Below are 27365 nucleotides of genomic sequence, written 5' to 3'. Positions count from 1 at the left end.
GAATATTGAAATGGACATAGTTTGGGGACTGGTGTGTTTTTCCCTCTTTTTATTGATCTTATTTCCATGTTACATTTTGATGTAGAGTTATTCTATTAAGAAAGGAGAAAATGGAATGAGGCTTTTGCCAGTATGTTAAACATTTTAATTTATTTTAAATATGTCACACATATTTTAACATATTTTAAGTCAAAGTTAATTTAAAATTGAACAAAATGTGCCACTAAACTAGAAATAAGAACCAGTTTGCAAAGATCTCTTCTAAAATATTGGTAAAATTTTTTTGAAGCAGGTACAAACTTCGGAGTTACAAAACAGGCTAGTTTAATTCCCCTAAAAGCTTTAAAAAATATCTCTAAATGCTTATTATTAGTTCTCTTTAGTTGATTATGATTATTAGATACCAATATGGACTATTAAAAAGAATCTTGAAATTAATTTGAAAGATTTTAAAAAAAGATTTTATCAAAGGCAACTTTTGCCCCAAACTCTAAGGTTCTTACCCTTTTTAAAAAACCAATGAGAATCCTAAATATGAATGCTTAGACTTAAGTTCTGCTAATCCCAGTGAGTCAGTGGTAAAGAATCCACCTGCAATGCAGGAGACCCTGGTTTGATCCCTGGGTCGGGAAGATCCCCTGGAGGAGGGCATGCTGCCTAGAGAATCCCATGGCCAGAGAAGCCTAGTGGGGCTACAGTTCATAGGGTCACACATGACTGAAGTGACTCAGCATGCACGCAGTGATGCAACTAGAGATAATTTTTGGTCTTGGCGTAGAAAAAATTGCATGGTAGCAAGGAATTAATGACTGCCTGCATCACCTAAAGCTGGGAGAGGTTCCTATAGACACTTGATGAAACATGATTGATCTCTGTGAAGGCTGGGATTATGTCTGTTTTATTCTCCATTGTATTAGCACTTCATGTAGTGGGTACTTAGTAGGCATTCAGATACTTGTTGAAGGAATAAACAGAAAAAATTTTGGCTATTCAGATTTTATTAGGCTTCTTATCATTTGCTGATTCTAAGCACTTCATTCTAGATCCTTTTATTCAGTACTTTGGAGAAGTAAAACTTTGGCTATAGCAAATATGTAATCTATGACTATGAGTTTGCTTTGTGCAAAGTAGACTTCTGGTAAGAATTGTTGAATTAGGTATATGAAATCTAGGATAGAAGAGATTATTTCTTTTTCTGCCTCTTTAGCTGCTAAGTCATGTCTAACTCTGCGACCCCACGGACTGTGGTGTGCCAGGCTTCCCTGTCCTTCACTATCTCCTGGAATTTACTCAAACTCAAGTCCATTGAGTCTGTGATGCCATCTAATCATCACACCCTCTATCACCCCTTCCTTCTCCTGCCCTCAGTCTCTCCCAGCATCAGGATCTTTTCCAGTGAGTCACCTCTTCTCATCAGGTAGCCAAAGTATTGGAGCTTCAGCTTCAGCCTCAGTCCTTCCAATGAATATTCAGGGTTGATTTCTTTAGGACTGATGATTTGATCTCCTTGCTGTCCAAGGGATTCTCAAGAGTCTTCTCCAGCACCACAATTAGAAAGCATCAATTCCTTGGCATTCAGCCTTCTTTATGGTTCAGCTCTCATATCTGTACATGGCTACTGGAAATAGTTTGCTTTGACTATATGGATCTTTGTTGGCAAAGTGATGTCTCTGCTTTAGCTGTCTAGGTTTGTCATAGCTTTTCTTCCAAAGAGCAAACATTTTTTAATTTTGTGGCTGCAGTCACCGTCCGCAGTGATTTTGGAGCCCAAGGAAATAAAGTCTGTCACTATTTCCATTGTTTCTCCATCTATTTGCCATGAAATGATGGGACCAGATGCCATGATCTTTGTTTTTTGAATGTTGCATTTTAAGCCAGCTTTTTCACTCTCCTCTTTCATCCTCATTAAGAGGCTCTTGAGTTCCTCTTCACTTTCTGCCATTCAAGTGGTATCATCTGCATATCTGAAGTTGTTGGTATTTCTCCTGGCAGTCTTGATTCCAGCTTGTGATTCACCCATCCTGGCATTTTGCATGATGTACTCTGCATGTAAGTTAAATAAGCAGGGTGACAATATACAGCCTTGACATACTCCTCTCCCAATTTTGAACCATTCCTTTGTTCCATGTCCGGTTCTAACTGTTGATTCTTGCCCTGCATACAGCTCTGCTGTTTCTTTTTAGGTCTGCTGTTTAACACAGAATATATTTCTTAAGTTGAATATAAAACTCTTAAAATATAAAACATGTTTATAGATTATATTTATTGATAGGTATGATATCTGTCAGTGAACAATACAGGTTTATACAGTATATATTGCATGATCTCTTCTTAAAATATGTATGTATATGCATAGAGAATAAAAGGCATATTAGACATTAAAATGTTTTTAAGACACAGGGTTAAGCAGTGTTTTGGACATTTTCTGTATACCATCTAACCTTAATCTTTTACTCTGAGTATGTCTCACTTTCAAAAATCAGAGAAAAATATTCTTTTAATAAAAGTTACATCAGAAAATAGATGTATTTTTAATATTGTACTTTCTCTTTTTAGGCAGTACATCAAATGTATTATTTTCTAGTCAAGATCCAGTTGAAGATGCTGTCTTTGGTGAAGTTATTAATCTCAAGAAGAATGGTGACAGAGGAGAAAAAAGACAAAAGCATTTTCCAGAGAGAAGCTGTAGTTTTAGTTCTGAAAGTCGAGCAGGAATGTTACTTAAGAAGAGCAGTTTGGATTTGAATTCAAGTGAAGTGGCTATCATGATGGGAGCAGATGCCAAGATTCTCACAGCACTGACGACAAGTCCTAAAACTTCTCCACTTCATAATTCAAGAACCCATAGTTTTGAGAGTATTAGCTGTCATCCAGCTGACGCTAGGACTCGTGTGTCTGAAAGCACTTGGGATTCGGAGCACCGATCATTGATTTTAGAGATGCTTGAGGAAAGCCAAGAGTTGATCGAACCTGTGGTTGATGAAAATGTAGCTAAAGCTACTATGACAAAGGATACATGTGACAGTCTACAAAATGATAGTAATCAGTCCAGAGACTCGAAAGCAGGATCCAGAGATCTAGCAAATAAAAGAAATAGCTTATATGGTGTTGCTAAAGCTGTCGAGAGGGAAGATGTTGAAACTGGACTAGATCCTTTGTCACTTTTAGCCACTGAATGTATAGGAGAAAAAACTGATTCAGAAGAGAAGCTGTTTTCTCCAGTTATTGCACGTAATCTGGCTGATGAAATCGAAAGCTATATGAATCTAAAGAGTCCCTTAGGTAGCAAGTCTTCTAGTATGGAACTACATGGAGAGGGAAACAGAGAGTCTGGTGCTACCAGTGCATTTATTCACTCTTTAGAGAGGAGATCAAGCCTACCTTTAGATCATGGTTCGCCAGCACAGGAGAGTCCTGAAAGTGAAAAGGGCTCCCCTGCAGTGACCAGGTCTAAAACTTTTACGGGGCGTCTCAAGCAACAGACTCCCTCCCGAAGTCCTAAGGAACGTTCAACTTCTTTATCAGCACTGGTCCGTTCTTCACCACAAGGCTCATTGGGTTCTGTGGTCAATTCTTTGTCAGGGCTAAAGCTGGACAATATCCTCTCAGGACCCAAGATGGATGTGCTAAAATCTAGTATGAAACAAGCAGCAACAGTAGCCAGTAAGATGTGGGGAGCCGTAGCGTCTGCCTACAGCTACTCAGATGATGAGGTGAGAGTGCTTTATGTGTGCCAGCCATCTGATGTTGGAATGTTTGGAGTATTTTTTTAATATATGAATTATTATTTAGATTTTTCTGGTAATTTTGTTTTTTATATCTTAAAACATGCATATCCTACTTCTTCCTTGAAATGACATAAGTATACATGTAAGGAATTTAATAATGAAGAAATAGAATATCAGGACTACTTTACAATTCCACAGCTCAGTCTGAACTAACACATTGTCTATTTAGTTGAAAGAATTAATGATTAATGTTTGATCTAATAATAATGCCATGTTGTATTTGCATATCACTTTTTTAAGTGGAGGATAATTGCTTTATAATGTGGTGGTGGTCTCTGCTGTACATCGTTGTGAGTCATTGCATTTTTTTATATATATATTTATTTGGGCTTCCCTGATAGCTCAGTTGGTAAAGAATCCGGCCTGCAATGCAGGAGAGCCCGGTTCGATTCCTGGGTCGGGAAGATCCACTGGAGAAGGGATTATCTACCCATCCAGTATTCTTGGGCTTCTTTTATGGCTCAGCTGGTAAAGAACCACCTACAATGCAGAAGACCTGGGTTTGATCCCTGGGTTGGGAGGATCCCCTGAAGAAGGGAAAGGCTACCCACTCCAGGATTCTGCCCTGGAGAATTCCGTGGACTACATACAGTCCATGGGGTTGCAAAGAGTCAGACACGACTGAGTGACTTTCACTTCACATATATATGTGTGTGTATATATATATATAGCTAGCAAGAAGCTGATAGATGACACATTTATATATATATTTTATGTATTTATATAATATATATATATATCTCCCTTCCGTCTTGAGCCTCCCCCTGCTCCCCACCTCTGGGTTGTCACAGACTTCCAGGCTGGCTCCCTGTGCCATTTGGCAGCTTCCTGCTAGTTACATTTTGCACATGATAGTGTATATATGCCAGTGCTACTTTCTCAATTTGCCCTACCCTCTCCTTCCCCCACTGTGTCCACCAGTCTGTTCTACATTTGTCACTCCACTTTTTAAATAACTTTGACCTGTTATTTCTTTAAGATACATGAATCACTCTACAGCTCAATTGATAGATTTTATACTGCGTAAGTGAAGCTAAGTTTTTGTTGAAGTTAGGTTGATTTTATAATCCTATATTAGTTGGTTTTATAATCCTGTATTACTTTTAGGTGTACAGCATGGTACACATTATATTCTATTATAGGTTATTACAAGATATTGGGTATAATTCTGTTACAGTAAATTCTTTTTGTTGTTTTTCTTTTAATTTTTGCATACTTTGTAGACTATTACATTTTTTTAGTTGTGAAGATATCATAACACATTTACAGGAGACTTGGAATATACAAAACAAAGTTATATATAGTTATATATATAGTTCCACCGTATATTACAATTATTTTTAGGTAGATAAATTAAGATTTTTATATGGAGTTTCAGTATCAAACTCTCAAAAATTAATAGAATGAATAGAAAAGTAGAAGGGAAGAGTAGACCTGAAAAGCACTATGAGCCAATCAAAGATAATTAAGATTTCTACAGTTTTCACACAACAGCAGGATACAAATTCTGTTCAAGTTCTCATAGATTATAAACCAGGAGACTCTGGAACATACCCAGCAACATCAAACAAGGTATAGACATTTCACGGCCTCACGTGACTGCAGTCAGACAGACTCTGTTCTCTCTCAGCTCAGTCCTCAGTCGTGTCTGACTTCCTGCGACCCCATGAACCGCAGCACGCCAGGCCTCCCCGTCCATCATCAACTGCCAGAGTCCACCCAAACCCATGGCCATTGGGTCGATGATGCCATCCAACCATCTCATCCTCTGTCGTCCCCTTCTCTTCCTGCCTTCAATCTTTCCCAGCATCAGAGTCTTTTCCAGTGAGTCAGCTCTTCACATCAGGTGGCCCAAGTATTGGAATTTCAGCTTCAGCATCAGTCCTTCCAATGAACACCCAGGACTGATCTCCTTTAAGATGGACTGGTTGGATCTCCTTGCAGTCCAAGGGACTCTCAAGCGTCTTCTCCAACACCACAGTTCAAAAGCATCAATTCTTCAGTGTTCAGCCTTCTTTATAGTCCAACTCTCACATCCATACATGATTACTGGAAAAACCGTAGCCTTGACTAGACGGACCTTTGTTGGCAAAGTTAATGTCTCTGCTTTTTAATATGCTGTCTAGGTTGGTCATAACTTTCCTTCCAAGGAGCAAGTGTCTTTTAATTTCATGGCTGCAGTCACCATCTGCAGTGATTTTGGAGCCCCAAAAAATAAAGTCAGCCACTGTTTCCCCATCTATTTGCCATGAAGTGATGGGACCGGATGCCATGATCTTAGTTTCTGAATGTTGAGCTTTAAGCCAACTTTTTCACTCTCCTCTTTTTCATCAAGAGGCTCTTTCGTTCTTCTTTACTTTCTGCCATAAGGGTGGTATCATCTGCCTATCTGAGGTTATTAATATTTCTCCCAGAAATCTTGATTCTAGCTTGTGCTTCCTCCAGCCCAGCGTTTCTCATGATGTACTCTGCGTATAAGTTAAATAAGCAGGGTGACAATATACAGCCTTGACGTACTCCTTTTCCTATTTGAAACCAGTCTCTTGTTGCATGTCCAGTTCTAACTGTTGCTTCCTGACATGTATACAGATTTCTCAAGAGGCAGGTCAGGTGGTCTGGTATTCCCATCTCCTTCAGAATTTTCCACAGTTTATTGTGATCCACACAGTCAGAGATTTTGGCATAGTCAATAAAGCAGAAATAGATGTTCTGACCCAGCGAATATTGGCAATTTGATCTCTGGTTCTTCTGCCTTTTCTAAAACCAGCTTGAACATCTGGAAGTTCTCAGTTCACATACTGTTGAAGCCTGGCTTGGAGAATTTTGAGCATTACTTTACTAGTGTGTAAGATGAGTGCTGTTGTATGGTAGTTTGAGCATTCTTTGGCATTGCCCTTCTTTGGGATTGGAATGAAAACTGACCTTTTCCAGTCCTGTGGCCACTGCTGAGTTTTCCAAATTTGCTGACATATTGAGTGAAGCACTTTCACAGCATCATCTTTTGGGATTTGAAATAGCTCAACTGGAATTCCATCATCTCTACTAGCTTTGTTCATACTGATGCTTGCTAAGGCCCACTTGACTTCACATTCCAGGATGTCTGGCTCTAGGTGAGTGATCACACCATCGTGATTATCTGGGTCGTGAAGATCTTTTTTGTACAGTTCTTCTGTGTATTCTTGCCACCTCTTCTTAATATCTTCTGTTTCTGTTAGGTCCATACCATTTCTGTCCTTTATTGAGCCCATCTTTGTATGAAATGTTCCCTTGGTATCTCAGATTTTCTTGAAGAGATCTCTAGTCTTTCCCATTCTATTGTTTTCCTCTATTTCTTTGCATTGATTGCTGAGGAAGGGTTTATTCTCTCTCCTTGCTATTCTCTTACCACCTGTTCTTTTACTGTTATGGAATTATGTTAGAAATCCATATCAAAAGGTATTTGAAAATACCCTACATATTTTCAAGTGCAATGTGACATTTACCAAGAGAGATCTTTGACTTAGCCATTGAAAACCTCAGTAAAGTTAAAAGACTAAAAAAATACAGGAGTGATTGCAGAGAAAAAAGCATTTAAATGAGAATATTATTATAAAAATGAGAAATATCAAAGATACTTTATAAACCTGTGTAATTAGAAATTTAATGTCTGCTTTTAAATGATGGGTGTATCAAAGAAGCCATAATAAGGAAAATTAGAAAATGTTTGTAACATAATAAAAAATAAAAGAGAGTTTACCAGAATTTGTTGCATGCAGCTGAAGCTGTTCAGTGCAACTAAATACAATGTGGAATCTTGAATAAGGTGTGAAAACAAATAATAGACACTAGCATAAAATTTTGTGACATTTGATCAAAGTCTGTACTTTAGTTAATACTGTATCACATGTTAATTTCCTGAGTTTTTTTAAACCACATACTATTTCTTAGACAGTAAATTCTTGTTGCTTATCTATTTTACGTAAAGTAGTTTGTATCTGTTAAATCCATAACCCTGATTTGTCCCTCTCCCCTTACTCTTTGATAACTGCAAGTTTGTTTTCTGTTTCTGTGAGTCTGTTTCTGTTTTGTATATACATTAATTTGTGTTACTTTATAGGTTCCACATGAATGATATACAGTATTGATCTTTCTCTTACTTATTTCACTAGTCATAATATTAAGTCCATCCATGTTGCTGCAGATGGCAATTTTCCATTTATTTTAAATGGCTGAGTAACACTCCATTGTGTGTGTGTGTTTTTATCACATCTGCATGATCCCGTCATCTGTTGATAAGCACTTGGGTTGCTTCCATGTCTTGGCTATTTTATATATAGTGCTGCTCTGAGCATTGTGGTGCACGTCTCTTTTTGAATTAGTGTTTCTGTTTTTTCTGGATGAATACCCAGAAGTAGTTTTATAATAAGGAAGACATATAAGTCTTCTTTAAAGCAAAAATTCAAAAGGAAACTGCTTAGTGAAATGTTTTCTATCTTAAAGTATCAACAGTCAGTTAAAGCATTACAGTCACTGTAATCAGCAGTTACAGTGTTCAGAATTTTGTTCATGTTTTACTCCTCTAATAATGATGGTTGTTTTCAGAATAATCATATTGCCAGCAAAAATTCTCACAATTATCTGGTTTTAATGTACTCATACTATCCACATTTTTCAGATCACATAATTAAAAGGGAAGTTAAGTCGTTTCTGTAGGATCGTTTCTGTAGTATCACAGGATGTAATGGGGGACCAAGATCACAGTCTGGCTCTCCTGACTCTTAAGCCCCTACTCTGTTTGTGCTGGGGTCTCGGATTACATTGGACACAGTGAGCTCCTAGAGTTCCTTCATTTTATAGTTTGAATATTGGGATAAACCCCACAGTCCTAATATACACTAGGGGCACAGCATGATCTTAAAGCATAGGTCATTGCTTGAATGTCTTAAGAGTATGGAAGAGAAATTCCAAATAATAGAGGTCAAGGTTTCAGAACATATGGTGATGAGAAAAGGATAGAGTGAATATATTCTCATTGGAGAAGATCTTATGTATGTATGTGGGATTTTATTTTTTCCAATTAAAGGAGGAAACAAATAGAGATTACAGTTTCCCAGCTGGCCTTGAAGACCATATTTTGGGAGAGAATCTATCACCTAATACGAGTATCTCAGGGTTGGTCCCCAGTGAACTCACCCAGAGCAACACAAGCCTCGGCAGTAGCAGCAGCAGTGGAGATGTAGGGAAACTGCATTACTCACCAGGTAAGGGGGAGGGTTGTCCTCTCTTCTGACTTACACGCCTGTAATTCTTACCCCTGTACCACACACACAGTAAGCCCCGTCTATTGAGATGATAGCCACACCATATTACCACTGTTATTTTATAAGATCTTAAAGTACTGTGTGGAATCAGACTGTGGCTTCCCTGGTGGCTGAGTGGTAAAGAATCTGCCTGCAGTGCCGGAAATGTGGGTTCAATTCCTGGGTTGGGAAGATCCCTTGGAGAAGGAAATGGCAACCCACTCCAGTATTCTTGCCTGGGAAATCCACTGAGTTTATTTTTATTTGTGTATATTTGTGAATTGTATCATTAGTTCTCAAACTTTGGTGTGTCTCAAAATCACCTGGGGTATTTGTTTATAAGTATATACAAATATCCAAGCCCTAGGCTAAAACTTTTGAGACTTAATCTGTGAAATGGAACTTTAAGAATATATATTTTTGACCAGCTTTCCAGGCGAATCAGATACTTACTAGAGTTTGAGAATTTCTTTGCTATATTACTGAAATCTCCTAGTTCTGTTATTTTTTTAATTGTAATTTTATTCATTTTCTCCAACTTTTTATTAGGAAAAATTTCCAATACCTTAAAAAGTTGAATCATGTAGTGAACAATCATATATTCTCCACCTAGATTTGATTAACTATTGTTAAATGTACATAAGTAGATTTTGATACTAAACTGTTTGAGAATAAATTGCAGACTTCATGGTATTTCCCCCTACATATGCGTTTCCAAAGAATAAGGACATTTTCATACATAATGTGTTATGATGTTTACTTCTCTCTAGGTGAACTTCCATTTCTAAGAGGCATAAAAGGGCAGGAATTTGAAAAGTCAGATCATGGTTCTTCTCAAAACACCAGCATGTCCAGCATCTATCAGAATTGTGCAATGGAGGTAAAAGTTCTATATTCAGCCCATAATAAAGTGGCAGTAAGCATTTTCATTTCAGATTGGCATTTTAACAGAATTCTATGATACCTTCATGGACAGAATAATAAAATAAGTCATTTTGTTGAATTTCCTTGGTGTCTTATGTAAATAAGGCAATAAGCCAGTAGTTTTACCTATAAAGTAAATGTTCCGTTATTAATTTCAAATGTGATCCACAGAATAAATACAATTCTATGTTTGTCTCAAGAGGATGGACTATTAAGACCTATTAAGACCACTGTTCACTGTGGTGGTTTTCAGTATGTGCATTTTTCTGCTCTTAGGTTTTGATGTCAAGTTGTTCACAGTGCAGAGTTTGTGGAGCTTTAGTTTATGATGAAGAAATTATGGCTGGATGGACGGCAGATGATTCAAATTTGAATACAGCCTGTCCCTTCTGTAAAAGCAACTTCTTGCCTCTTCTCAATATAGAGTTTAAAGACTTAAGAGGCTCTGCAAGGTTAGTATTATAAAAGCTCCCTTAGAGAGGTAAGTGCCCTCTAAAAGGCATGACTTCTGGTGGAAGAGTGAAGTAGTCATGGTGTGTTCCAGATGTTCCTTTCCTTGCCCTCCTTCATTTTCAATATTTGAGAGAAAATACTAATATTGTAGGAGGCTGTTCTTCCAGTTATTTAACAAATGATTATTATTAATAGTTAATTTTTGGAGCTAAACTTTATAGGTTATATAAGTATATCAGTTATTATAAATTCAAAATTCTAACATTAGTTATTATTTTGATACTTCCGCCTTAATGACCTTGATTACGTGCTCTGGAGCCTCCCCCCCCCGCCCCAAAAAAAAAAAAAAAAGATGAAGGGGACTTTAGCTCTTTTCTTAACTTGTTGCCCTTTATGGTGGTGCTCTGTAATGTGAAATGAGTGAATTCTAGGCATTGGAAAAGAGATTAACTGATCTATAATCAGTCATTAAGTAATTGAGAGTTTGGTAACTGTTTGCTGACTTAAATACTTATAATTTTTTTTTTCTTCTTGTGGTGATTGTAAATGAGATTGTTTCCTCAATTCCACTTTCTGCTAGCTCATTAGTATATAGAAATACAACAGGTTTTTATTGATTTTTGTACCCTGCAACTTCACTAGATTCATTTATTACTACTAATAGTTTTTTTGGTGGATTCTTTAGGGTTTTCTAGATATAAAATCATGTCACCTGCAAACAGTTTTACTTATTCCTTTCTAAACTGGATGCCTTTTTTTTCTCTTTTTTGCCTAATTTCTGTGGCTAGGACTTCTGTGTTATGTTTCAGCTTTTCACCTCTGATAGTGATGTTAGCTGGGGACTTGTCATATATAAGCTTTATTATGTTGAGGTATATTCTGTCTATATCCACTTTGTGGAGAGTTTTTATTATAAATGGATGATTGGTCTTATCAACTGCTTTTTCTGCACCTGTTGAGATGATCATATTTTTGTCCTTCATTTTGTTAATGTATGTATCACATTGATTGATTTGCAGATGTTGAACCATCCTTGCATCCCATGGACAAATTCTACTTGAGCACGGTATATGATTCTTTTAATGTATTGTTGCATTTGGTTTGCTGGTATTTGGTTGAGGATTTTTGCATCTTTGTACATCAGAGATACCAACCTATGGTTTTCTTACTTTGTGTGGTCTTTATGTGGTTTTGGCATCTGGGTGATGTTGGTCTTGTAAAATGAGTTACGTGTTCCCTCCTCTTGAATTGTTCAGTATAGTTTGGAAACGATAGGCATTAAATCTATAGATGTTTGGTAGAGTTTACTTGTGATGCTGCCTGGTCCTGGCCATTTGTTTTTTAGAGGCTTTTTGATTACTGCTTCAGACTGTACTAACAATGAATCAATTCAAATCTCTTCATGATTCAGTCTTGGAAGGTTGTACAAGTCCAAGAATTTGTACATTTCTTCTAGGTTGTCCTGTTTGTTGGTATATAGCTGGTTTTTAAAATATTCTTATAATTCTTTGTATTCCTCTGGTGCCCTTTGTTATTTTCTTTTTGTTTCTGATTGTATTTATCAGAGCCTTCTCTCTTAGTCTAGCTAAAGATTTGTCTATTGTGTTTATCTCTTTAAAAACCAGCTTTTAGTTCCACTGATCTTTTCTGTTGTCATTTTAGTCTCATTCATTTATTTCTACTCTGATCATTATTATTTATTTCTTACCTTCTACTGACTTTGGGGTTTGTTTGTTCTTCTCACATTATTTTTGGCTGTGCCCCGTGACTTGTGGGGTCTTAGTTCCCTGACTAGGCATCCAACTTGGGGCCCTAGCAGTGAAAGCGAGTCCTTTCCGTTGGACCACCAGGGAACTCCGTTTTCTTTTTCTAGTTCCTTTATGTGTAAGGTGGTTTACTTCAGATTTTTCTTGTTTCTGGAAGTAGGCCTGTATTACTCTAAACTTCCCTGTTAGTACTGTTTTTGCAGCATCCCATAGATGTTGGTATGTCATATTTTCATTTGTCTTCAGGTAATTTTTTGTTTCTCTTTTGATTTCTTCATTGAACCAGTGTTTCAGTAGCTTATTGTTCATTAGCCACATATTTGTGATTTTTTTCAGCTTTCTTGTAGTTGATTTCCAGTTCCATACCACTGTGATTAGAGAAGGTAACTTTATATGATTTCAGTCTTTTATTTATTAAGCTTTATTTACTTATTGAGCATTGTTTTCTGTCTCAACATATGGTACATCCTTGAGAAAGTTCCATGTATACTTGAGAAGAATGTGTATTCTGATGCATTTGCATGGAATGTTCTATATAAATTTATCAAATTCATCTGATCTTAGGTTTCATTTAAGGCTGCTTTCCTTTCTCTCTGATCTATCCATTGATGTAAATGAGATATTAAAAAGTCTCTTATTATGTTAGTCAATTTCTCTCTTTAGATCTGTTATTTTTTAATGTATTTTGATATTTTTGTATTAGGTGCATATATATTAATAATATGTCTTCTTGATGAATATTATTTATCATTAATAAGTGATAAATATTTATCATTATTTACTATCCATTTTTGTCCTTTATTGCCTTTTTTGGTTTGAAGTCTGTTTTGTCTGATAAGGGTAGGACTGTACCCACTTTCTTTTGGCAGCAGTTTTCTTGGAGTATCATATTCTTTTCCTTCACATGTAGTCTACATTTGTCCTTGGAGCTGAGGTGAGTCTTCTGGAGACAACAAGTCATTGGGTATTGTTTTATGTAGGAGTTTTGCTTTTCTTTTTTATTATTATTATTTTTATACAATTTTTATTTTCCATTTACAGTTACTACAGAATATTGGCTGTACTCCTCATGTTGTATAATACATCCTTGAGCCTATCTTATACCCAGTCATCCCAGATAGTCTTTGTTTTATAGAGTATTCTCTCTGTTTAGTAATATCACTTCTGAGATTGAACTGCCCGAGTTTCCTTTTAGCTTACTGAGTTTCTTTATGACAGCTATTTTGCATTATGTTAATCAGTTAGATTGCAGTATTTATAGCTTTAAGTTTGGGTTCTGGGGGAGTGTAATTTTTTTGTGTGGGGAGGATACATGTAACTGTGGTGTTCATGATGCTTGATGAGTTGTTCCCATTGCCAACATATTTGAAGTACTGAACACCTTTCTGCTTGATTCTGACAATTCAACTGGTCAAAAAATAGAGGTCTCTTGTTTTCTGGTAGGTGGTGATATATTAATAGCACAGGTCTTTGGTTCCTCTTACCTGAGCTGCCTCTATTATATTTGAGTTTGCACTTTCCACACTCCACTGCCTCTGTCAGAGATGTGGCCGTGTGACCTCGTTACTGCTTTCTGGGCCTTGGGGTCATTGGTGCTTGCTGCCGCCACTGTGGCTGGGGTCTTCCGACCCGGTGCGTTGGGATGGTGGGCTCTTCCCTCTTGTCTGGACTCCCCTGGGTTGCAGGCTCTGCCACTGCTGGTAGTGGTCATCTGATTTTCTAAGGTTCGTGGGCTCCACTGGCGTGGGACGGCGGGGCAGGGGGCCAGAGTTGTGGGTTCCTCAGCGGCCAGAGGGGTGAGGTCCCAGGCCCCTTTGCCCCTCAGTTAGCTGTCGTGACAGCTGCTGCTGCTTCTGGGAAGCTGGAGCTGTGTGCACTTGCCTGCACTGCTGCTCAGTTTTCTGAGGCTTGCCAGAGCTTGCCAGAGCAGAAGGCTGAAACTGGAGGCTGGACTTGTGCTGCTCCTTCCGTTTCGCCGCCTCTGTGTGTTCTAGTCCATCCCCCTTAGGTGGACAGGTGTGTGGGAATCTCCAGTGTATCAGGCAGAGGTACCTTTGTTGCATTGTGGATGTTTAACTGCTTGTAAATTGAAGGGGCGAGATAAAGGTAACTTTGCACCGTGCCGCCTTGCAGATGTCACTCCTTTACTCATTTTTGTATTTAGTTTTCTTTTTCTTGTTGATCTGTCTTGACTATTCTTTTTTTTTTTTTCTTAGCTGCACCATGCCACTTGTGGGATCTTAGTTCCCTCACCAGGGATGGAACCCAGGCCCTAGGCAGTGAGAGTACAGAGTCCTAACTATTAGACTGGCAGGGAATTCCTGTCTTTAATATTCTTGATATTAATTCCTTGAAGAGAAATGACCAGTTTTGATGTTATTATGCATTAATTTTCCACCTTATGATTTGTGTATTTGAAATCTTCTTTTTAAATAAGATTCCAAAGATTCCCATCTGTAGTAGATGAAAATCTTTTCCTAATGTTCTTCTGTTACCTTTCTATTTTCCCCGTGGTATTTAGGTTTTAAATACATCTGTAGTCTACCTTTGTGTATGATCATAGAGATCCAGGTTTATTTTTCTCCATATAATGAGCCAGTTTTACATCCTTCCTTCATTAATATTATATGTAGTATCACCTTTACCATATATCAAGTTCCTGTGTATACCTCACTCTGATTCTGTGTTCTGTCAATACTGTATTATTTTTATTACTATATTTATGTTATGTCTGGTTGGTAAGGTAAGTTCCCCCTTTGGAAATTTTTTATAATTATTTGATTATGCATATAAAACTTTAGAGTAACTTTGAGTCCTCCCCCACAGAAAAAGTCCACCCTAAGTTTTCATGGGATTCAAATAGATTTGTAGGTTAATTTGGGGGAAATGGACATCTTTAATGTTATTCTCCTATGAGCATGGTATATATCTCCCTGTTTTAGATCTTCTTTTAATAGAGTTTTAAATTATTCTCCATAAATTTTGTACTTTTTTGTTAATTGTGTTTCTTAAGCTTTTGTGGTATATTTTCTAATTGAATATAAACCAGCATTATTAATCTTCCTCCCCAGTATGTCATTATGGAAAATTTCCTACTTATGGCCAAGTTTAATTAAAGATTTTTTTTTTTACAGTACACCCAAATATCCACCCCTGTATTCTTCAGTTAAGGTTTACATTGCTTGCTTTATCACCTATCTATTCTTCCATCCATCCACCAATCCATCTTATATTTTTCTTTGTTTAAAATAAGATGTAGATGGGGAGGGAAATTCCCTGGCAGTCCAGTGGTTAGGGCTCTGTGCTTTGCCGGAGACACAGGTTCAACCCTGGTCAGGAAACTAAAATCCTGCATGCTTCACAATGTGGCCTATTAGTAATAATAATATGTAGTAATAATATTACTACTAATATGTAGTAGTATTATATTAATAAAAATAATAATACCTTTCCCCCCCAAAATTGAGCTTTTGTATCATTAACTAGAGTTCAGTATTTATTTACAGATTTTTTTTCATTTAAGGTATATTTGATTTCTGCAAATCAAGATACAGAACATTATTATGACTTCAAAAAGTGCTTCTTTATGTCCCTTGCAAGGCAAAGCTCTCACCCCATCCCCACCCAGAAGGAGAAAAAGAGAAGATGAAAATAAATTACTGAATTAATAGAGGGGAGAGAGAATGCCTAAAGACAAAAATGGAAATTCTTAAGTGGGGGAAAGGGTATTATAAATAGTTATAGGTTAATACATGTTAAAATGCTGTTCTTTATTTTTTTTTTAACTAAGAAAATTAATGAAATATTTTGCTTTCCAACTTCCCTCATAGCTTTCTTTAGTGTCTCTCAAAAACTGAAGGGATCTTGTATTGAACTATAGTGACCTGCTCTGGATCTTTTCATTTGAAAAGTTTCAGACAAGAGAAGAGAGAATGAAAGCAAGAGTGTGTGTATGTGTGTGTTTGAAATAGGCAGTATTTCTATGGATTTGTGTAATTCATTAATGAGTATTTTACTATACAGTGATTATAAATATGATGACATTTGGAGGATTCTAGGATTTTTATAGACTTTTTTATACTTCCTTTTTTTTTTTGAACGGATCCATATTTAGCTTTTTCTTGAAACCAAGTACCTCTGGTGACAGTTTACAAAGTGGCAGCATTCCATTGGCAAGTGAACCTTTGGAGCACAAACCCATATCCAGTTCAGCAGAACCTGACCTGATCAACTTTATGGATTTGCCAAAACATAACCAGACCATTACTGAAGAAACAAGCTCTGCAGTTGAATCAAGGTACCACAGAATTCAGAGAACTCTTCATAAAAATTGGGTGCCCCTATAAAAATTTCATCTTTAAATACAACCTGGCTGACATAGACATAAGTTCTGGCATTTTAAGAATGTAACTTTAAAGGCTACCCACTCCTGTATTCTGGCCTGGAGAATTCCATGGAATACAGTCCATTGGATTGCAAAGAGTCAGACATGACTGAGTGATTTTCATGTTGTTTAAATATCTAATGAAGGAATATGGTGATAAACCATTTTTAATACTGTTTAATGTTTTACAGTGGTCTTTATAAAAAATGAACTTTCCAAAAGAAAAAAGTATTTTCCCCTTCAGTGTAGTCATTGCCAGTTTCCAGATACATACTCTCTTTACAGTCAAGTATACCTTTAACTCTTAAATATTTACTCAAACATTTATTGAGAGCCTATTGTATGCTCAGCATTATGCTAAACACTAAAAATAAAAAAGTAAATAAAATCTGACCTCTGTTCTTAGGTGGGTCATGGCTTGAAAGTGAAAGTCACTCAGTCTTGTCCTGCTCTTTGCGACCCCATGAACTATACATTCCATGGAATTCTCCAGGCCAGAATACTGGAGTGGGTAGCCTTTCTCTTCTCCAGGGGATCTTCCTAACCCAGGGATCAAACCTAGGTCTTCCGCATTGCAGGCAGATTCTTTACCACTGAGCCACAAGGGAAACCCAGGTCATGGCCTTGTAGAGATTAAATACTTGACAGTGAATCTACATTACTTACTTGGATGCATTATACATACTTCCAGGTGATTTTGTTTAATAAAGGTGAGATAATGCTTGAATAGAGCACATGAATGGGCACTCAGTCTTTTAAAAATAATACCATAATACTTACCATATACCGTCTTCCTACCCTTCATCAGATCATCCACTCCATCCTGTTTTTCTGACTGATTTTACAGAAATACCTGAAGAAAAGTTAATTCCTATAAGGCAGTACTGACTCTTCTCAGATACATTCAGTACATTCAAAATTTATTGTAGAAAATACTCTAGCTCTACAGATTTGGACTGTTTAAACCAATCTAACCACAGCATTTCTCCTTCATTTTTTTAAGTGATGAAATAATGAAAGCCAGCGGAGATGTCCAAACTGTGAAAATTTCACCTATGCCTAATAGTTTATCAAAACGAAATGTGTCTTTGACTAGAAGTCACAGTGTTGGAGGTCCCTTGCAAAATATGGACTTTTCCCAGCGACCGTTTCATGGCATTTCAACAGTTAGTCTTCCAAACAGTCTGCAGGAGGTTGTGGTATGTAACAGTATTATAATTATACTGTGTGTTCATGTAAGTATTTTGATAAATAGCATCTTCTTCTGTAGTAAGTTTTTTTTATCACATGAAAAATGATACATTTTCATAAGCAGGCCAAGAAATTTCAAATTTCAAAAATATATACAAATAAAGAATACAGTGAGTCCTTTTGTTGCACCATCCAGCTTCAGTAATTTTCAACTTACAACATTTTTGTCATGCATACCCCAATTCAGTTCTCTTGTAGATCCATTTGAAGCAAATTTCAAACATATACTCCATTTGTCAATATTTCAGTATTTATCTATAAGAGATAAGGACTCTTAAAAATGTAATGCTGTTGGTTCAGTCGTTAAGATTCCACACTCCCAATGCAAGGGGTGCAGGTCAGTCCCTGGTCAGGTAATTAGTATCTCACTTGCCACATGGTGCGGCCAAAAGTCAAACAAACAAAAAAGTGCCATTATCAGACCCAGGAAATAACAAACAATATCAGGGTCATTCAGTCTTCGTTCGAATTCCTAGTGGTTTCAAAAATGTCAAGTATGTGTGTTTTGCAGTTTGAGGAATCAGGATCAAATAATGCTTTGTAATTGGTGATCTGTTTTCTAGTCTTTTTAAATCTATAGACTCTTTTCTTCCCTTGTAATTTATTTGTTGAATGCAGCCGTATAAGTTGGTAATTGCAGCTTGAAGCTTGATCAGATTCAGGTTTTTTGTTGTTTTGTTCATTTGTTTATTTTTACAAAACAACTTCATCAGTAGTGGTATGTCTTGAGGGACATGAACTATCTCTGTGGGGTTCAGTTCAGTTCAGTCACTCAGTCATGTCCGACTCTTTGCGACCCCATGAACTGCAGCACGCCAGGCCTCCCTGTCCATCACCAACTCCTGGAGTCCACCCAAACACATGCCCATTGTGTCGGTGATGCCATCCAACCATCTCATCCTCTGTCATCCCCCTCTCCTCCTGCCCTCAATCTTTTCCAGCATCAGGGTCTTTTCAAATGAGTCAGCTCTCTGCATCAGGTGGCCAAAGTATTGGAGTTTCAGCTTCAACATCCGTCCCTCCAATGAACACCCAGGACCGATCTCCTTTAGGATGGACTGGTTGGATCTGCTTGCAGTTCAAGTGACTCTCAAGAGCCTTCTCTCCAACACCACAGTTCAAAAGCATCACTTCTTCTGCGCTCAGCTTTCTTTATAGTCCAACTCTCACACCCATACATGATTACTGGAAAAACCATAGCCTTGACTAGACAGACCTTTGTTGGCAAAGTAATGTCTCTGCTTTTTAATATGCTGTCTAGGTTGGTCATAACTTTCCTTCCAAGGAGCAAGCGTCTTAATTTCATGGCTGCAATCACCATCCATAGTGATTTTGGAGCCCAGAAAAATAAAGTCAGCCACTGTTTCCACTGTTTCCCCATCTATTTGCCACGAAGTGATGGGACCAGATGCCATGATCTAGTTTTCTGAATGTTGAGCTTTAAGCCAACTTTTTCACTCTCCTCTTTTGCCTAGATAAGTTATCCATTTGGAGCTATAAAATGACGATAGTCTAATTCTGTCATATTCTTTATTATATGAAATATATTTATAAAGAGAAACTTATCCCATGGCTTTTGTCTGATTTTCTCCAAAGATGTAGTTTATGTTGGAAAAGCAAGATAAATGTTTGATTTTCTTTTTTCCTTTTGTTTATCAAACTTCACAGTGAAAAAAGAAAAAAAAAACAACTTCACAGTGACAGGTTGGGTTCCTAGCATTCTCCAAGGTGATCCATTATCTGGGGGCATAGAGTATCATTATGAACTCATGGGTTTAAACATTTATGTTTATATCCATTGCTGTTGTTACCCGTATTGATGCTTGTTTTATTCCTTCTTTGGTCAGCTAGAAGCCTCTACATGTTGGTGCCTTATTCCTTTTGACACAACTCTAGTAGCTTTTGTGGGGCTTCCCTGATCACTCAGTTGGTAAAGAATGTGCCTGCCATGCAGGAGATCTGGGTTTGATCCCTGGGTTGGGAAGATCCCCTGGAGAAGGGTAAGGCTACTCACTCCAGTATTTTGACCTGTAGAATTCCATGAACTAGTCCATGGGGTCACAAAGAGTCAGACACGACTAAGTGACTTTCACCTTTGTATAAGTTTTTTTAACATTTCCTTGCTTTCTTGTATTATAAGATGTTTGATGCTCAAGTATTACATATTTCCTTCTTCAGACCTCGAATCAGTCATTTCTTTAAGAAACATTCCTTTTAGAGAAAAACAGTATTTGGAGATCTCAATCTGGGCACCATGGGTGCTTGTTAATATTGGTCATAAACATTTAATTCTAATTGTGCACAACTTACAAAGTCTAGGTTGGGTTTCTTTTTTCATTCACTATTTCATTTGATTTATAAAATTGCTCTTTAGTTTTTATTGCAGTCAAATGTATAAATAAGTTAGAATATTTTAAAGACTCATCAAATATTAACACGAAAAATGGCCTCATCTGTTTAGTTTTATGTGGAAGATAAAGTCAGATTTTTTTGGTATCATCAGAATACCAAAATACATCAGAATATCATTTGAAACATCAGAAATGCAAATATTTCTTGTAAAAAGTTGAAAAGGAAAAATCAGTCATACATACGGCATTGCTGTTAATGTGATAAGAGAAACTCATGTTTAAAATAGGGCCTGAAAAAATAAAATAGGGCCTGGTATATGGATTAATAATTTTTGTTCATAATCATTTAACAAGGGTATTTATGATTCAATACTTTTTCTTCTTTTATGTTTTCTTTAGGGTGTTCTACTACATGTAGTAATGGCCCTGAAATAAGTTTGAAAGGACAGGAAAGTATGCTGTCATTGAGACACGCTCTGAAGCATACATACTAAAACTGATCGTGCCTACTTTCTCTCTCTTTCTGTCTTTAAGGATCCTTTAGGAAAAAGACCCAACCCTTCCCCTGTCTCTGTGCCTTACTTGAGTCCTCTAGTGCTTCGCAAAGAACTTGAATCTTTGCTAGAAAATGAAGGCGATCAGGTGATTCACACGTCCTCATTCATCAATCAACATCCAATCATTTTCTGGAACCTCGTTTGGTATTTCAGGCGTTTGGATCTTCCTAGTAACTTGCCGGGTCTTATCCTCACTTCTGAACACTGCAATGGAGGCGTGCAGGTAGGGAACCAACTTCTGTACGTATACTATATTCATGTTGGTTAGGATGAGGCTTAACTTCAGGTATTAGGAAGTATACGATAGTAGTGTTAAGTCATAGGGTATTTCTCTCTCACTTAAAAATTTAGATAGGTGGTCCAGGGATGGTATAATGCTAGAGACTTGAGAGCCTTCTATCTTTTTTGCTTGCAGTGTGGCCTCCCATTTCCAAGTTTTATACCTGGTCTAGGGTAGCTGTACTCTACTTCCAAGCTACCACATCCATATTCTAGTCAGCAGTAAGAAGAAAAGTGGATGGAGAATATATTCTTTATTTAGGGATAGTTCCTAGATTTGCATGTAATCTTTTCATACATATTTGTTTGGCCTAAATTTAGTTATATGATCATTTCTAGTGGCAGGGGTAGCTAGAAAAGTAGTTTTTATTCTGAAATATAATATTCCCAGCTGTGAGGGGTGTTTGGGGGAGAATGGATACATGTATATGTATGGTTGAGTCACTTCGCTGTCTACCTGAAACTGTCACAACATCGTTAATCAACTATACTCCAATATAAAATAAAAATTTTTTTTAAAAAGATATTCCCAGCTGAAATTCTCACAACTTTATTTTAAAGGATTTGTATTAGCCATATTTTTCAGATATAATTAAAAACTAAAGTTATTTTGCTAGGTCACATACTGAATAAGTGATGGGGGGCAAAGACCACAGTCTGGCTCTCTGACTCTGTTTGAGCTGGCATCCTTGACTCCCAGGGAGACAGTAAGCTTATGATACTGAATATGGAGAGATAACCCCCACCCCAAACATACATCAGAGGCACAATAAACTTTTAGAGTCCTGTACACGGTTTTGACTCATTTATGTACTAGTCAGTACAACGAGATAGCAGTAACTGCTGTACTTTTCGTACCTTAAAACTTGTTGTGATGGAGGTTAATCATTCACGTAACTGCTGTGCCAGTTACCAAGCTGTCACTCAGCCCTTGAAAGTCAGATGAGAATCGTGCACCTCAGAAAATAATAACATTTGTACTTAGATATAAATAAAAATTAAAATTTTTCTTCTGAGTTTTAGGTCTAGAATTTTATTTTATTTTTTTACAAACCCTGATGTCGAGGGCTGACTTTCAGCAGATCACAGCGAGGGAGCTGCTCTGCCATGTACTAAATCTCTACCCAGAGGCGAGCCACCTGCGAGTGGTCTAGCACCAGATTCCCCAGGCACGGGCCGTGTGTGACGGGCAAGGGGGCGGCTGCCTCTCCAGCCGCACCGTGTCCCAGGAGGGAGGGCTCTCCACCATGCCGCGCTCCAGGTCTAGAATTCTAAAAAGGACTCATCTGTTTTATATAATCAAGCTTCGCTAGGTCCACTGATAATTACTATTATGCTTAGTTATTACCATGCTTAGGGTACTAATACTTTCTGTTGATCTTTTTTTAGCTTCCCCTGTCATCTCTGTCTCAGGATAGCAAACTCGTTTATATTCAGCTGTTATGGGATAATATCAACCTTCATCAGGAACCAGGAGAACCTCTGTATGTTGCATGGAGAAATTTTAGTAAGTAAAATAAAGACATAAGACTCAAACTGGAAACAACCAAATATCCATCCACAAGTGAATGCATAAGCAAGTTACTGTGCAGTCCATCCACACCGCAGAATACTGTTTAGCAATAAATAAAAATGGATGCCTGAGGGAAAAATAGAATTAAGGAGATGAGATTAATTATTTTGCTTTGTTTTTAAATCTTTCATTCACTTTTAGTATCTCCTCAGGCTTTTTTCCATTTTATTTCAAATTTATTTGTTGTACCAACCTGTTTATTAGATGTCCAGTTGAGCTGAAGAGTGGCTTTTTTGTGTGATTCTTACGGTTTATCTGTCAAATATTAATTTGGTAAGGTATTTGGAGAGTAAATTCTGTATAGCAAATGTGTTTGTGTAGATCATAATTTCAATTATATGGGTACAAGCCTCAAAAGATTTTGGCTTTATTTGCAGTTTTTTATATATAGAACATATTTTTACAAGGGGTTTAAATGGTTATCCAATATTCAGAAGCCTTGTGAATCTGTAAGAAACCACAGACAATCCAATAGGTCAATGGGTAAATGGTATCAGTAGGCAGTTTCTGGAAGAAACATTAAAATGCTCTGTTCTGTAGATATACAGTGTACAAAGCTGTCGTTAAAACAGTGCTTCCCAAAAGATTATAATAATGAAAAACTTAATACCTAACAAGAGAGTTGTGATAAATCCACATTTTGAAATGTTGGCAAATAAGAAAAGGAAGGAGTTATTTCTATATAGATTCCTGAAAGTTTGGATGCCCATTATATTAAGTGGAAAAAAAAAGGCAAGTTGTAGAACAGTACATTCTGCAGGAAAACAAAACCAAAATATTTTATTACTATTTATTGATTTTTGGCTGTGCTGGGTCTTCGTTGCTGCACGGGCTTTTCTCTGGTTGTGGTGGGTGGTGGGCTGCTCTCTCGTTGTGGTGCAGGGGCTTCTCATTCAATGGCCTCCCTTGTTGCGGAGCACAGGCGCTAGGGCATGCGGGCTTCAGGGGTTGTGGCTCCCAGGCCCTAGAGCCCAGGCTCAGTAGTTGTGGCACATGGGCTTAATTGCTCTGCAGCATGTGGGATCCTCCCGGATCAGGGATCAAACCCACGACTCCTGCACTGGCGGGCAGATTCTTTACCACAGAGCCACCAGGGAAGCCCCTGTATGTTTTTAATGTATGCATAGAAAAAGGTCTAAAACTATATATGTCCCGAGCTGTTAGCAGTACCTGCTCAGAAGAGAAAAGGGATTGTATTTTTTCCTACAGTCTTTTACTACTTAACATTTTAATTTGAATTAAAACTGCAATTTCTTTAGTTGTTTCCCCTCATATCTTGAAATAGATAAGTGTTTTCAAATGTTCTCTAATTTGTGGTAGGAACAAAATTTAGAATTCCCAAGAATAGCTTTGTTTCTTTACTTGGTTTCTTTAAATGAAGAATTGGCACATAAATAAAATTATAAGACATAATAGAATTGAGTGGTGACTTTTGGAAAAGCAGTATGGGGAGCTGCACAGTCCCACTTCCCAGCAAAACAACATGACTGGTGAAAGTTATTAAAGACAAAAAAATGTATCTCTCTGTCTATGACTATAGAGGAAAATGAAGAAACATTTATTTAAGAAAATATATATTAAATTGCAGTAAAAGCAGTGATTTCTGTAGCACTTGGGATACAACTTGCTGCTCCCCACCAGCCCCCAGTCAAGGGCTACAGCATCTCCCTGGGAAAGACCCATTGTCAGCAGTTCTCATCCTCCCAGCTCTATAGCACAGAGGCTCAGTTCCTCCACTCAGCCCCCATTCATCGCCTGTTTCGGCAACCCTTGAATACTGGGGCTCTGATTGTTCTCACAGCATGTTGCTCATAAGGGAGAGGTTTTATGCCTTTTGAGGCAAGCTAAAGAATCAGAGGCAATGGCATCCCTCCAGTGCCCCACTCACAAAGTAGGGGAATCATTCTAAGAGAAAGGCCACAGTTCCCAGCCCTGGCTCCAGAGCAATGGCCGAGAGATAGGCCATAAGAACAGAGAGTTCAAAAATTCTCCCCAAAGGGAATGATCTTATTTGGAACAGACTAGAGAAGTTCAAGCCTAAAAGCACTCTTGGAAAAAGTGGAGATTTTGGTGAGAGGGCCAATATTACCCTGATAAAAAAACCAAAGACATCACAGGAAATAAAAACAAAAATCTGTATCACTTATGAATATAGACATAAGGATCCTCAGCAAAATACTATAAACCAAATCCAGCAATTTATAAAGGTCACTGTATATCATGACCAGTGCTGTTACCCCAGACATGCTGTGTTGATTTGAAAATCACTTACTATAATACACCGTGTATCAGTCAGAATAAAGGACAGAATCCACATGATCATCTGAATGGGCACAACTAAAGCATTTCACAAAATCTCTTGTCCTTTGTTAAAAACACACAACAAGCTAGGAATAGAAAGAAACCTCCACAGCCTGATTATGAATATTGGAAAACCCACAACTGGTCTCATACTTAGTGGAGAAGGACTAAATACTTTCCCTCTAAGCACAGGAACAAGACAAAGATGGCTGTTTTCATTATTTCAACATTGTACTGGAGGTTCTTGTTAGAGCAATTAGATGGGAAAATAAAAGGCATCTAAATTAGAAATGAAAAACTATCCCTATTTGCAGGTTCTGTGATCTTATATATGGAAAATCTTAAATTAGAAAATCCTAAGGAAATAAACACACACACAGAAAAAGACAAATGGATAAGTTCAGCAGAGTTACAGGATATATGATCAATATATAGAAATCAACTGTATTTCTATATACTTTCAATTAATAATCCAGAAATTAAGAAAATAACTCCCATTTATAATAGCATTAAAAATAATAAAATACTTATGAATAAATTCAATAAAAGAAGTTAAGAAAATAAAAACCACCTAAATAAATGGAAAGAAATCCCATGTTCATGGACTAGAAAAGTTAATATTGTTAAGATGGCAGTACTCCCAAATTGATCTATAGATTCAGTACAATCTATATCAGAATTCCAGGTGGGTTTTAATAGAAATTGGCAAGCCTGTCCTAAAATTCATATGGGTTTTCAAGGGACCTAGAATAGTCAAAATAAGTTGTTGGACTCATACTTCTTGACTTGAAAACTTACTGCAAAGCTACAGTAATCAAAAAAGTGGAAAACTGGCATAGGATAGATACATAGGTCAATGGAATAAAGTTGAGTTTCCAGAAATAAACCCACACATGTTAATTGCCTTTCAACAAGAGTGCCAAGGATCATTCATTGGGGAATGAATAGTCACAACTGGAACAACATGCAGAAAAGATAAAGTTGGATTTCTTTCTCACATCATACATAAAAATGAACTCAAAATGGATCATATACCTAAATGTAAGAGCTAATACTATAAAACTCTTTAAAGAAAACATTGGAATATATTTTTTCATGACCTTTTATAGGACCAGGCCTTCTTAAATACCCCCACAGAGGTGACAAAAGAAAAAGTAGATAAATTGGACTTAAAAACATCTGTGCTGAAAAATTAACCATTAAAAAGTGAAATGTCAACCCACAGAGTGGGGGGAGATATTTGCAAAACATAAAAAGTATCTTAAGGATTTGTATTCATAATATATAAAGAAGTTTTAAAGCTCATCACAAAGAAGAAAACTCACCTAAAAATTGGGCAGAAGATCTGTCTTAATTAGTTCAGGCTGCTGTAACTAAATAGTACAAACTGAGTAGCTTACTAAAAAGTGTACTTACTATTACTTTATTAGCTTATAAAAATTTTATTTCTCACAGTTCTGGAGGCTGGAAGTCCCAACGCCAGGTTGCTGGCATGATCAGTGAGGGCCCTCTTCTGCATGGCAGACATACGCCCTCAGGCAGTACAAGGGATGAGGGATCTCGCTGGTGCCCCCTTTTTAAGGGGTGCTAAACTAATCCATTCATGAGGACTCTGCCCTCATGATCTTACCACCCACTGATGGTCTCACCTCCCAATACCATTTAGTAAGCATTCCTTTTCAACATATGAATTTTGGGGTGACAGAGACATTTAGATCCTAGCAGGATCCTGAATTGACAGATCTCTAAAAAAGACATGCAGATGGCCAGAAACAAATGAAAGGATGCTCATTATCACTAGTGGTCAAGGACATGTAAGTCAAAACCACAAAGAGATACCACTTCACACTCACTAGATTGGCTTTAACCAAAAGGGCAGATATTAAGTTGTGGTGAGGATATAGAGAACCCAAGTTCCTTGCTAATTGGGATAAAAAACAGTTCTGTTGCTTTGGTATAAATAGTTTCACAGTTCCTCAAAATGGTAAACACCGTATCTGACACAGCAGTTGCACTCTTAGGTATACACCCAAGAGAAATAAAGGCACACATCCACATTAAAACTTGTACACTGTTCTCAGCAATAAATTTTCCTAATATCCAAGTAGTGGAAGCAGTCTAAATGTTCATATTAACTGATAAGAGGAAAGTATGGTATATCCATACAATGGAATATTATGTGGCAATAAAAAGTAGTGAATACTGATATGTTACAAAATTAATGAATTTTAAAATATTACAGAAGAAGCCAGACACAAGAGTATTTTATATGAAACAATCAGAAAAGGCAAATCTGTAGAGATAAAATTAGATTAGTGGTTGCCTAGGGCTGCGGGGGTGGGAAGATAGAGAAGTAACTGCTAATAGATAGATTTGGAAGTGATAAAAATGTTCTAAAATTGGTGATGGTTGCACAACTCCATGAATTAAGGAGCAGCAGTGAAATTGCATATTATCTT

At 37.2% G+C, this 27365-nt stretch overlaps 1 protein-coding gene across 3 annotated transcripts in view; it reads left to right on the top strand.

Moving 5' to 3' along the window:
* Positions 1–27365, top strand: part of DENND4C (DENN domain containing 4C) — a 111373-nt gene that overhangs the window by 76495 nt on the left and 7513 nt on the right. For all 3 annotated transcript variants that reach the window (XM_061132123.1, XM_061132124.1, XM_061132122.1), the window contains 8 exons: positions 2557–3713; positions 8851–9028; positions 9838–9947; positions 10268–10443; positions 16325–16507; positions 17598–17793; positions 20731–20976; positions 22422–22539. In XM_061132123.1, coding sequence (XP_060988106.1) covers positions 2557–3713; positions 8851–9028; positions 9838–9947; positions 10268–10443; positions 16325–16507; positions 17598–17793; positions 20731–20976; positions 22422–22539 — 2364 coding nt within the window. The remainder of the gene's footprint in view (positions 1–2556; positions 3714–8850; positions 9029–9837; positions 9948–10267; positions 10444–16324; positions 16508–17597; positions 17794–20730; positions 20977–22421; positions 22540–27365) is intronic.

The sequence above is a fragment of the Dama dama genome, chromosome 29 (genome assembly GCF_033118175.1).
Source record: "Dama dama isolate Ldn47 chromosome 29, ASM3311817v1, whole genome shotgun sequence".
In the NCBI taxonomy this organism is placed as follows: Eukaryota; Metazoa; Chordata; class Mammalia; order Artiodactyla; family Cervidae; genus Dama; species Dama dama.
The sequence above is the reverse complement of the archived record's forward strand: the minus strand, read 5'-3'. Positions and strand labels throughout refer to the sequence as shown.